Source organism: Pinus tabuliformis, chromosome 7 (genome assembly GCF_031772625.1).
Source record: "Pinus tabuliformis cultivar Carrire ecotype Pingquan chromosome 7, CPIR1, whole genome shotgun sequence".
Taxonomy (NCBI): domain Eukaryota; kingdom Viridiplantae; phylum Streptophyta; class Pinopsida; order Pinales; family Pinaceae; genus Pinus; species Pinus tabuliformis.
The window spans coordinates 2,060,552,938-2,060,565,168 of NC_142293.1; the positions used below are offsets into that span (position 1 = coordinate 2,060,552,938).

Below are 12,231 nucleotides of genomic sequence, written 5' to 3' on the forward strand. Positions count from 1 at the left end.
AATGAAAATTAACCGACCGGAACATCTCGAAAAGATTCTTGCCATTCTTAATTTGAGTCTCTTCATTCAATGCAGCAGCAGCTATATAGCTACTACATTACCAAACTCCATTTTCTCATCAGAAACCATTCTTTCTGTCACGCAAGAGATGCAGATTACCAGAATGCTTCTCCTCGCCGCCCTTTCTTTCATTCTCTTTCTCAATCCTCCTTTTGTCTTTTCCACACCCATCGCCCATTTCCCTCACCATCCTCCTCGTCTCACCAATGCTTCCGATCAACACGCTCTGCTTGCATTCAAGTCTGCAATCACATATGATCCCTCCCACTCCTTAGCCACGTCTTGGATGCCAAATGTTTCATTCTGCCACTGGACGGGCATCATATGCAGCAGGCGCAGGCAGAGAGTCGTTTCCCTAAATCTTTCAAGCATGGGATTACAAGGTACAATCTCTCCCCTTCTCGCCAATCTCTCCTTTCTTACAGTACTCAGCCTTCGCAATAACAGTTTCCACGGTCAAATTCCCTATCAATTGGGAACCCTCTCTCGCTTAAAGATGCTTCGCCTGTCTCAGAATCAACTCCAGGGTTCCATTCCGCCCACTCTCGGTAGCTGCCACAGTTTACGGAACTTGACTCTCTCCTTTAACAATCTCACAGGAAACATTCCCCCACAACTATGTGTTCTCCCCAACCTAGTATTCATGAACTTTGGAGTTAACAATTTGATGGGAACAATCCCGGACTGCTTGGGAAACATATCCTCTTTGCAGTACTTAGACTTGGATAAAAACAACCTTCAGGGCAGTGTTCCTTCCGAATTGGGTATGCTAAGCCAGCTCATCCTTCTTAACCTGTTTGATAACAATCTCACAGGAAACATTCCCCCGCAACTATGTGTTCTCCCGAAGCTACTGACCATGCCCTTGGGAGCTAACAATTTGACGGGAACAATCCCGGACTGCTTGGGAAACATATCCTCTTTGCAGTACTTAGAATTGCATTACAACAACCTTCACGGCAGTGTTCCTTCCGAATTGGGTATGCTAAGCCAGCTCAGCGTTCTTAATCTGGGGTTGAACCATCTGACGGGACGCATTCCGTCTTCGTTGTCCAACTGCACCAATCTTGAAATATTGGATATATCTTTTAACCAATTAGTTGGCCACATTCCGTCGGAGTTGTGTACCAAGAAGACCGCCCAGTTAAAGGAACTCTATCTGGGTGCTAATCAGCTAAGTGGCAGCGTTCCTTCATCCCTCTTCAATTGTACCAAGTTACAATTGATTGAGTTAGGAGGGAATCAGCTCAGCGGAATAGTGCCTATGGAGTTGGGTAAATTGACACATCTCCAGCGGCTTTTCTTGGGCAGCAATTACCTTATTAGCGGCAACACCACGAGATGCCCGATTCTTACCGCTCTTAGTAACTGTTCCGATCTACAACATGTAGACTTATCTGATAATAGCTTCACTGGGCAATTGCCGTTTTCTATAGGCCATCTCTCTACAAAACTCTACTACTTAGACTTGGGTTTGAACGAATTAGCTGGAGAAATACCTCCGGCTATTGGAAATTTAAGTAGCTTAACATTCCTTAATTTAGGAGGTAATTCTTTTACAGGGTCAATCCCATCTTCAGTTAGTATGCTTCAGAAGTTGGAGAGGTTATATATGGATTCCAATAATTTACAAGGGAACATCCCAATGGAAATTGGGCAGCTAAAGGGTTTAGGTCTCTTGTATATTTTTGGAAATAATTTGTCTGGAAAAATCCCTGATTCTATTGCTAACCTCCAACAATTAAGATATTTAGATCTTAATCATAACCAGTTATCAGGAAACATACCTGCAAGTTTAGGGAAATGTGTGAACTTACTACTGCTAGATCTATCATACAACAAGCTTAGTGGGCACATACCTGAAGAGCTTGCAGGCCTTGCAAATTTAGCCTTCTATTTCAACTTGTCAAACAATTTATTAAGTGGCCATGTACCTTTAGAACTAGGAAAGTTCGATATGCTTCAAGCCATAGATATTTCAGCAAATCAAATAACTGGCTATATTCCAAGTATCGTCGGAAGCTGCAAAGAAGTAGCATATCTGAATCTTTCTTACAATGCACTTGAAGGTCCAATTCCAGTGTCAATCAATGAACTTCTAAGTCTTGAAGACCTAGATCTCTCCTCCAACAATTTGTCTGGTGGAATACCTATATCAATAGCAAATCTCACAATGCTCCATCACTTGAATTTTTCTTTTAACAAGTTGTCAGGGGAAGTCCCTAAAGAAGGAGTTTTCAAAAAGATTGGCGCCACAGCATTTATGGGAAATATTGGTCTATGTGGACCTTGGGTAAATCTACCACCGTGCTATGCTCATAAACATAAAAGTGTTTTGAATCTCAAAAGAGTTATCATACCGGTTGTTGTTGTAGCAATTGTTGTATTGTGTTTGTTTCTTGCAATATTGTGGAGAAAGAATTGTAAGAGAAATATTCAGAGAGAGACTGGTCCATCATTAAATGTGGGGCATCGAAGAATCTCCTATGCAGAGCTCGTCATTGCAACAAATGAATTTAGTGATGCAAACTTGTTAGGAATTGGTAGTTTTGGAAAAGTGTACAAAGGGATTTTGAATGATGGCACAATGGTTGTTGTCAAGCTTCTCAATCTACAAAATGAAGGGGCTCAAAAGAGTTTTGATAGAGAATGCAAAGTTTTGGGTAGAGTTAGACACCGGAATTTGATTCGGGTCATAACTTGCTATTCAGATCTCCAAATCAAAGCTTTGATATTTCCATTAATGCCAAAAGGAAGCCTAGAAAAGTGGTTATATCCTGATGATGGAGAACAAAGTTGTTTGAATTTGATTCAAAGGTTGAATATAGCAATAGATATCGCCCAAGGCATGACATATCTCCATCATCATTGCTTTGTGCAAGTGATTCATTGTGATTTGAAACCCAACAATGTGTTGTTGGGTGAAGATATGACTGCATATTTAATAGACTTTGGCATTGCTACTATATGTTTTGCAAATAATGAAGATGGAGCTCTCACTTCCACAAATGCACTCAAAGGATCTACCGGGTACATTCCTCCAGGTATTATTTAAACTATATCCCATATGAAGCAATCTTATGATTTTCTTATGTTTACTAAACATTTTCAATTAAATTAAAAAACTTAAGATGAGGATCTATGAATGCAGAATATGGAGTGGGAGGACAAGTTACAACCAAAGGTGATGTTTATAGCTATGGAATAGTGCTATTGGAAATGCTCACTAGAAAGAAGCCCACCCATGACATGTTTGTAGAAGGAATGACATTGCACAAATGGGTGGGTAGTAGTTTTCCAAACCAAGTACAAGAAGTGGTGGACATGGGTCTATTAACGAGGACTAGTATATGCATTGAAGAAGATAAAGATCTCAATTGTCTCAGTGCACTGATAAATGTGGGTTTGCTTTGCACAAATGAATCTCCTCAAGGACGACCTACAATGATGGGCATTCTAGGCACATTGCAAAACATCAAAGACACTTTTTTGAGCACTACTTCCATTCCCAAATTCCAATCAAATCTAACACATTTGTTGGGTAGTACAAGTGCTACTATCAACAACATTTGTGAAGGTCAAAGTTCTTCCACATCTTAGTCTATTGTAACAAAGTAGTGGTTATATGCTTCTTTGTACATAAATCTTTGTTGTTGATTGCATATAAATGTTTTATAATTGATTAGATGTAAATGTGAACAATACAGTTATATCTACTCATGAGTGGTGTTTTGGAAATGTGTTTATGATTATAGTTTATTATTCTATCTTTAAAAAACAATTATATTCAATATCCTTTACATCTATATGAATGTGTGACACTCTTCTGGTACTAAATACAAGAAGAATTTTGTATTTGTTATGTTTTTTAGTTTTTATACAACTCTTTATGAGTAAGGGCAGAAAAATCTATCTTTCACTTTTAAAACTTGTCATAACCAACATAAAAAATGATACTACGATCTAATTTAAAGGAACAAGAAAAGTTAATTAACACACATCTTTGACAATTCAGACGAGCTTTAACTTTAAGTAATCATAGTTCACAAATTTTATCTTGCCCCATCTTGAGAACTTGATTGTCATAACAGCTACCAGGAAAACATGGTGTAGAAGTCAGCATTCTGTAGCTAAATGTTGCGATGATGTTTACAACAACAAGAGTTTTGAGTTTTTCAGAGGAGCATCTTTGTGACTAACAGGCAGCTATATTCCATTGCGAGATTCTTTTAAATGCAATTTCCAACCTTCACTTCGCCAAGAGGTCCATTTCTCTCTGCGCATTTCTACTCGCAACTTATTTCGTTTTTCTTGAAAGCAGATTGTACAAACGACTTGTTATTGAAAGCAATGCAGCAATGGTGGTTATTGAAACGACTTGTTATTGAAAGCAGATTGTACAAAAAGTAGATTTTACATCAAATTTGATCTCAAATTCTCTGAGAAAAGCATGATGGAGTTGTCAAGATTTTCGACATCACTTATCCCACTCAAAAGCCCACCTGTGAAATCTCACTAGAACTTGCTGAAAGGATTGGAAAACTTGCAGTGGTGGAGCATGATTCTTCCCTTCTGACTTCCAGAGAGCCTGTGCATGCGTATTAATTGAAGCAATACACATAACATATTTGTGATTTCTTCATTATAAACAATCTGGGGGAAGCACGAGGAAAAACTAAGCATAAATGTGAAGCTCGTTGCTTTGCTTTAGATATTGAAGAAAAAATAAGCACGAATGATCCTAAAGATAGATAAGAGATAAAATGATAATAAATAAAGAAGAGATAAAGTAAATAACACAGTAATATAAATAAAAGGTTAAAAAAAGTTACATTTATTATTAATTATAAATAAATTTTATATTCACAAAAAAATAAAAATCAACTTAATTATATTAATAATAAAAACAATTAATATACATTAAATATATAATTTGATAATAAAAACAATTAATATACATTAAATATATAATTTGATAATAAAAATAATTAATATACATTAAACATATAATTTAATAATAAAAATAATTAATATATATTAAACATATAAACATTTAAAAAATATGTAACAAAATTATTAATAAGATGCAAATATTCATTTCTTTTAGACTTTCCTTATTAGGTTTTTTCTTTCTTATTTCTTCCCTTCTTTCTTCTTTATAGGGTTCTTATGTTGCTTAGATTCTCAAAAATAGAAAGAAATTGATGGTGCCTTAGATCAGGTAGATGATTATTGAAAGGAATAATGTTAGATATAATCTTAATTTATAGCGAGCCAAAATTTTTAGGGGAATAAATGATGGGCAAGCAGCTTGAGATACTTCAATAGATATCCAGATATCTTCCCTTTATCATGGAGATTCATTCCACTTTAAACCGACTTTGTTACAATCTCCCCTTTACCATGGAGATTCATTCCACTTTAAACAAGATTTCTTACAATTTATCATGGAGATTCATTCTACTTTAAACAAACTTTGTTACAATCTCCCCTTTACCATTGAGATTCATTCCACTTTAAATAGGCTTTCTTACAATACCATCAGCTAATACCCTTACTATACCACATGCCAAAAAACCATCACTCACATTCATATGACACAGGATCATATGGCATTTTAAGAATATTCTAGAATATTCCATAAAGTGAAATCCATACCATCCACCAAATAATCATTGACAATTAAATTAAAATTTTGGAAGCCCTATTCCAAAATAAATATGCCTATCACCATAAATACAGGAAAAAATAAGCACAAATGATCCTAGACGTCAAGTATAAGAGATTTTTTTGAAGGAAAAATCATATTTTATTCAACTTGAAAAACAAGGAACAAAATTACATTCTCCATATGCTCAACAACATTCAATCATATCAGTCTTGCAATTGATGCAAGATAAGAAGAAAGAAACTACTTTGGGGGAATGCATGAAGATGGGTTACTCTTTTGGGACAAATGTAGCTTTAAAATTTCAAAATTTTTAGAATTGAAGCCCTCAATATTCATATATGTTGTGAATTTTGATTCGAAGTAGAAAGACAATTTGTGAAGAACTATGTTGTTGTCCTGTTGACGGTGCTGGACCTGCCAACATTCAGGGGATCTCCCCGGTATGAAGCCCCAACTAGACCTCACACCATTTACTGTAGGAGTCCCATCCAGTATGATGGCACGGTTGCAATTATCTTAAACATATGCCTTAGCTCTTGCTTGTCAGCACATGAGAGTGGTATACTTAGTCTTCAAACAACAAGGTTCGTGTGCCTGGAGAGTGCTTAGTGTAACTCGTGTCTAAGTTCTTTCACTAAGAGGGAGAGGGTAAGAGTGAGTCTCAAGTCGAAAGGGAATAGTCCCAACTCAGTTAGAAACACACAACACAACAGGACCCGTGCAGCTTCCAGCTGAGTTGTCCACATGAATGCGGCAATCACAAACACAAAGTGAACAGATAGCACGTACAACACCCAGCGGAATAGTCCACACAAGTGCGACGGTCATTATAAAAAGTTTATAAGGATGAACCTGTCAAGTGTTCAACAGAGTAGTCCACTCGGGCGAGACAACATTAACAACTGATACAACACATTTCCAACAACATATGCACTAAAACAACCAAAATAGTTCAACTATCTTAGTATGGGTTAAAGCAACATGCATTACAAGCATCCAAAGAATAATCTTACAAACGAATACAATACATGTGTGAAAATGTGCTAGCATGTTAACGGACTTCTAAATTAAGTGAAAGTTCCAAGACACATCCGTACACCATACATCACTAACCCCAATAGTGGGGCGTTGGAGCCATTACTCGCTCCTCAAAGAAAAGACTACAGACTCTCAAGGCTATGTGGGAGGAGCCAAGCTGAAAAAGTCTTTTGCATGTACAAATGAGGAGTATATTTAGCCAAGGGTGAACTTGACCCTTGTGACTCTTTGAATTTCCTCATGAATGTTTGACTTACATGACTCTTCAATTGACATGAATCTTCAACTTTGTATGTGGGTCTCTTGGACTTCCATGCTACATTACATTGATAACAACAATATGGCCCACAATAGTGATGTGGCTGAGACGACTCATGACATGACTCGACATGACAATACTGGTATGTTCATGTTCATGGTGGTGTCCATGTCGAGTTGCAGTGCTGCTAAATGATGAGTGTGCTCTTAGTGTATCATAGCTTCACCTCTGCATGAAAAGGTGTGCGGATCCTTCGATGGTCTTGGAGTTCGCTTGATGTTGCATGTGCATGTATCCCCTTCGCTAGTACTTGGCATGCATCATGTGTTCATCCATTCACGAACAAGTCTCCTAGCATGCGTTCCTTGTTCATCCCATTCATCGTCGTGCCATGTCTCATCCATGTACCTGTATCTGCAATCACTCATGACTAGACGACATCAAATCCAGAAATCCCCTAGTCTACCATGATGCATCATCTTTCGCTTTCGGGTGGAGGTGACCAGGAGAGAGGACAAGGCTTTTGAAACTGCGAAGAGCATATATCATGCCGGGATGCGAGGCTTTGGGACACTGTCGGGAAAACTGTGCAGAGGTCACTGAGAGGTTGGGTTGAGCAGTCTGGGAAAGGAGTGACACCTCCGGAATCTAGCTCAGCTAGGAGGCAGAACTGCGCAATTTTTTCAAGGAAGGCAGTGCGGGCACCAGGAGGCACTTGCAGTCAAAACTACACAGATTTTTAGAGGAGGCTAGGAGCAGGATGCAGGAAGCTTGCTGGCCAAAACTATGCAGATCTGGGAGGCAGTCATGCAGGACATGTTTGCATAGTTTCCGGGCTGAGCGGGGTGTCAGGAAGCTAGTGGACAATCCAAGAAAACTACGCAATTTTCAGGAGGAGTGGCAGGTCGGCCGACAAGGGGATTCCCTGACAAAACTGTGCAATTTCCAGAGACAGTGCAGTGACAGGCAGTGGGTGCCTATCCCTCTTTTCTGCACAATTCTTCAGTTAGTGCAGGTGGGCAGGATGATAACTTGTGCACAATTTTTGGGAGGAGTGAAGCCCGGGGTCACTTCCAAGTCAAATTCTCTGGTTGACCAACAAGAGGCTTGATGGATAGGCTTGCAGGAAGTGCAGATTGAGATAGCTTCTTGGGCAACTTTTGCGTTTTTCTGGGTGACAGTTAGCCATGTTGATTCCAGGATTGTGCAGTGCAGACTGCTTGGGAGGCAGCCTCAAGCTCTGCACAATTCTGGGCAACAACGCTTGGTCAATGAGGGTTGAGACTGCACAGTGCAGCTTAGTGAAGGTCTGGCTAATGGAGGGTGGTCCGATCGATAGATCTTCGGAAAAATGGTTAAGTGTGTGAGTGATTGAACTCATGTATACATGACCTTGCGAACACACACTCAACATGACTCAAGGACAAGACACCTCAAACAAACCAGGCAACATGCTCAGTGTGACTGACTAATGGGTGCAAACGAAAAGTGAGACACTTGAGATAGATCGTTGAATGATCGTGATGACACTTGCATGACATTGCATACACCTTCTTGTGTGAGTGCAACAAATGCTTACATAGCGAACACAACTTGTACACTTGAAGACAGACCTTGAACATAGCCAGAACAAGACTGCAAGCATGACATTGCAACCAACATGCTAAAAGATGACCAGTGAACGGTCAAGAAAAGAGGGTTTAAAGACTCGACATGAGCTCATGAGATGAGAGCAAGTGTTTGCAATCATCAAGGAAAAACCAAGGAAGGCTCCGAAATTGGATGTAGGCCAAAATTTTGGTGGGTGTTGCAGCTGCTACAACACTTGGCGACACACTGGTTGAATACCATCTTCTCTGTTTCAGTCCATTGACAACACAGGGCCTTGGTCTATCAGGGAGTATTGAATCTTTGTGTGGGTTAATTTGGTTTCCCCACTTACCCCATGGACAAACATGGTTCACCTTTTTCCAACTCAGTCGAACACACAACAAGTTTCAGCCTGATCATAGTGTTTCGAAATCGGGAAGGGTAGTTTGGCTTACGAGTTTAAAATTTTCATAGTATAAGTTTTCATCTTTGGTGTTGCTCTGCTGCCAGTAGGCCTGGACAATACCCCGATGGATTCACACAGGAACACACATATTGCCCCACTTCCAGCGAGCCTGGTCACTACCCTGGTGGAGTTGCATGCTTCACCTCTTTGTGCAAGAAGCCTTTCTCTTCTTTCGCCTTTGTATTTTTTAAAACAGGACTGTGCATAGGCACTTATTTATTTTTGGGTCGGAAGAGGGATCCCGACTTGTTGAGAGCAGAAGAGGTTGTTCCTTCAGAGAAGCATGTAAGACCTCTGATTTAGGTTTTCTCGTTTAGATTTTCACCTTCTCCATTTCTACTAGTTGGATGAGCTTGAACACATAGAGTAGAAGATTAAGTACAGGAATGGGGTTTCCCAGTGTGGACACAGGTTCATGGTTGGACCAAAGATCCCCTTACATACGGCTCGTATTTTTCGTCAAGACTTCATCAGCCAAAGGTTATAACCAAGCATAGAGAAGACATACACATGGCTGAACAAGTGTTGCAGTGTCACAAGACTCTTTGGATCTTAGCCACATACTCATTCAAAAGCCAGAACTCAGTAGAGGGTAGCACTCATTGACAAAACAAAAAATAGCATGATATTAAGCAAACAAAACAAAGCAAAGAAAAAATAGCAAAGCAAAGTGAAAAGACAACAAGCAGTAAACAGACTATGTACATGGTGCACGGCGCGAACCCGACTTACTGAAAGTAGTGCTTTAAGTCTTGGTCGTTGACAGGAAGGTTTTCAATCCTCTCATCAAGTGATTGCAAACGGTACGTGTGTGGGCCAATCTTTTCCTAGACAGTGTATGGACCAATCCATAGGGATTAGAACTTCATATGTTTTCCTTTGTCTTCATGGGGCTTATCACATTTCAAGGCTAAGTCATCCACGTCGAAGTTAGTATTCCATGCAGACTTCTTGTCGAACCATCTCTTGATATAGTTTTGGTGGAATGTGAATTTTTCTTTTGCTTTCATCCTTTCTTCCTGCAACTTGTGAAGTGTATCCATCCTACACTGAACTAGCAGACAAGGCTTGCCTTGGGATTCTTGGGACAATTGGAGCATAGGCAAGTAGATGTTTGGCAGAATGATGGCTTCTTTCCCATAAACCAGGAAGCATGGCGAAGTTCTCAGAGAGGGTTTGGGTGTTACACGGTCAGCCCATAATGCATTCATCAAAGAAAAGTGCCAGTTACGCTACTCAGAGTAATGGTCTTCTTGATAATGCAGATAAGGTATTTATTTGTAGATTCAGCGAGACCATTTCCCTGTGGGTAGTAGTTAGCTGAGTGTTTAAGAACGATACCATATTGCAATGCAAAATCATAAAGCTTTAAAGACAAAAAGTAAGTTGCATTTTCAAAAACAAGTGATACCTGAATGCCAAATCGTGAGATGATGTTTTGTTGGAGGAAGCTGATGACTTCCTGGTCATTCACTTGCTTAAGCGGAACTACTTATGTCCACAGTGTGAAATAATATGTAGCTGTCAAGATGTAGTGGTGTTATTTCGACGAATATGGGAATATTTCCCCAATGATGTCTAGGCCCCACTGTTGAAATGGTTCAGTCAGTGCAACAAGGTGCAGCGGGTCTACTGACCTTCATGTTCTGTTGGTTCATCACTAATAGACCAGGCACTTATAGGCATAGGAATGTGCATCCTTGAATAATGTGGTCCATTATAAACCTGCTCGTATGACTTTGTGCGCAATGGTATTTCCCACAAAGTGGCCCCTGACTCGTCTGCCATGAAAATAATGCAAGACCTTCTCTGAATCATGTCCCTTCATCGTTGTGCTTTCTATACAACACTTCGTGCACCAACAGATAAGGTAAATCTTTGAGGCGAAGTGCCCTCTTTTGTCTCATGGAGAAATGAGAGGGTATGGTGCCATGCTCAAGGTACTGGCACACATCTTCATACCAAGAGTTTCTGTATGAAGTGGGTGGTGCTTGCTCTACATCGTACATCTCGATTTCTTGCTCCCAACCAATGAGCTCTTCTTCTTCCTGCTTTGCATGGATTACTTTGGTTGCAAGTCTGTGGAGGCCATGACCCTTGACAATGTGAATTGGTTTGATGTCAAGATCATACTCTTGCAATCTTCTTATCCATTTTGCACGTATTTTACCCAGCTCTTGATGTACAAGAAGAGATCATACTGTTGGGTGTGGCACAAAGACTATGCAATGGTTCTTCAACAAGTAGGGTCTGAAGTGTTTCACCACCTTGTATATTGCATATTATTGTTTTTTGATAGAGGGGTAGTTGAGTTCGGGTCCCTGCATGCTTGCACTCATGAAGGAGATGGGACGTTTTTCGTTCAGGTCATCCTTCTAAGTGAGTACTGCAGCAAGTGAATTGTCGGAGGCAAAGGTGTATATCAAGAAATCCTTATTAAAGTTTGGGTTGTAAAGTGAAGGCACATCTGCTATAGCCTACTTGATACGAGTGAATGTATTATTTTCCTTGTTACCCCAACTGTAGACTGCATCCTTCTTGATCATGTCTTGCATAGGTTTCACTATCTGTGCATAATCTGAGATGAACTTCCGCAGGAAGTTTATCTTTCCCAAGAAGGACTGCATGACTTTCTTATTAGCTGGGTTAGGAATCTATGTGATCATCCAAACTCGATCTGGATCAACCTTGATCCCACTTCTGGCAATGATGTGCCCAAGGAGGTTCCCCTCAGACACTGCAAATATGCTTTTCTTGGGATTCAAACATATCCCATATTTTTGGCATCGCTCGAATATCTTCTTCAGATGGCGTATGTGGTCTGACCATTTTCTGGAAAAGACAATCACGTCATCAAGGTACATCACTATGCTCTATCTGATAAGTCCACGGAAAGTGATGTCCATGGTGCTCTGAAAAGTTGCGCCTGTGTTCACAAGCCCAAATGGCATTCTCCTATAGGAGAATGTACAACACTTGGTACGGAAGGTATTTTTTAGTCTATCAGGTTCTGCTACTAGAACCTAGTTTTATCCTGAAAAACCATCGAGCAAGGAAACCATTTCCGCTCCAGATATTGTCTGTAAAATATGTTTCATCGATGGCATGGGATAGTTGTCTCTATCCGAGGCGCGATTCAAGTTTTGA

General features: G+C 39.8%; 1 protein-coding gene across 1 annotated transcript; it reads left to right on the plus strand.

Annotated features, from left to right (window-relative positions):
* The first annotated feature begins 222 nt into the window (after window positions 1-222).
* Window positions 223-3,747, plus strand: LOC149256780 (uncharacterized). The gene is made up of 2 exons (XM_089460873.1): window positions 223-3,104; window positions 3,212-3,747. The coding sequence occupies exons 1-2, from the start codon at window positions 347-349 to the stop codon at window positions 3,658-3,660; spliced, it is 3,207 nt and encodes a 1,068-aa protein (XP_089316999.1). The 5' UTR covers window positions 223-346; the 3' UTR covers window positions 3,661-3,747.
* The last annotated feature ends 8,484 nt before the right edge of the window (window positions 3,748-12,231 follow it).

What these genes read in the sequence shown, in the direction of transcription:
- LOC149256780 (XM_089460873.1), top strand. Translation starts at nt 347, where the DNA reads ATGCCAAATGTTTCATTCTGCCACTGGACGGGCATCATATGCAGCAGG. An exon ending in TACCGGGTACATTCCTCCAG is followed by an intron (nt 3,105 to 3,211) that starts GTATTATTTAAA and finishes CTATGAATGCAG; the next exon opens with AATATGGAGTGGGAGGACAA.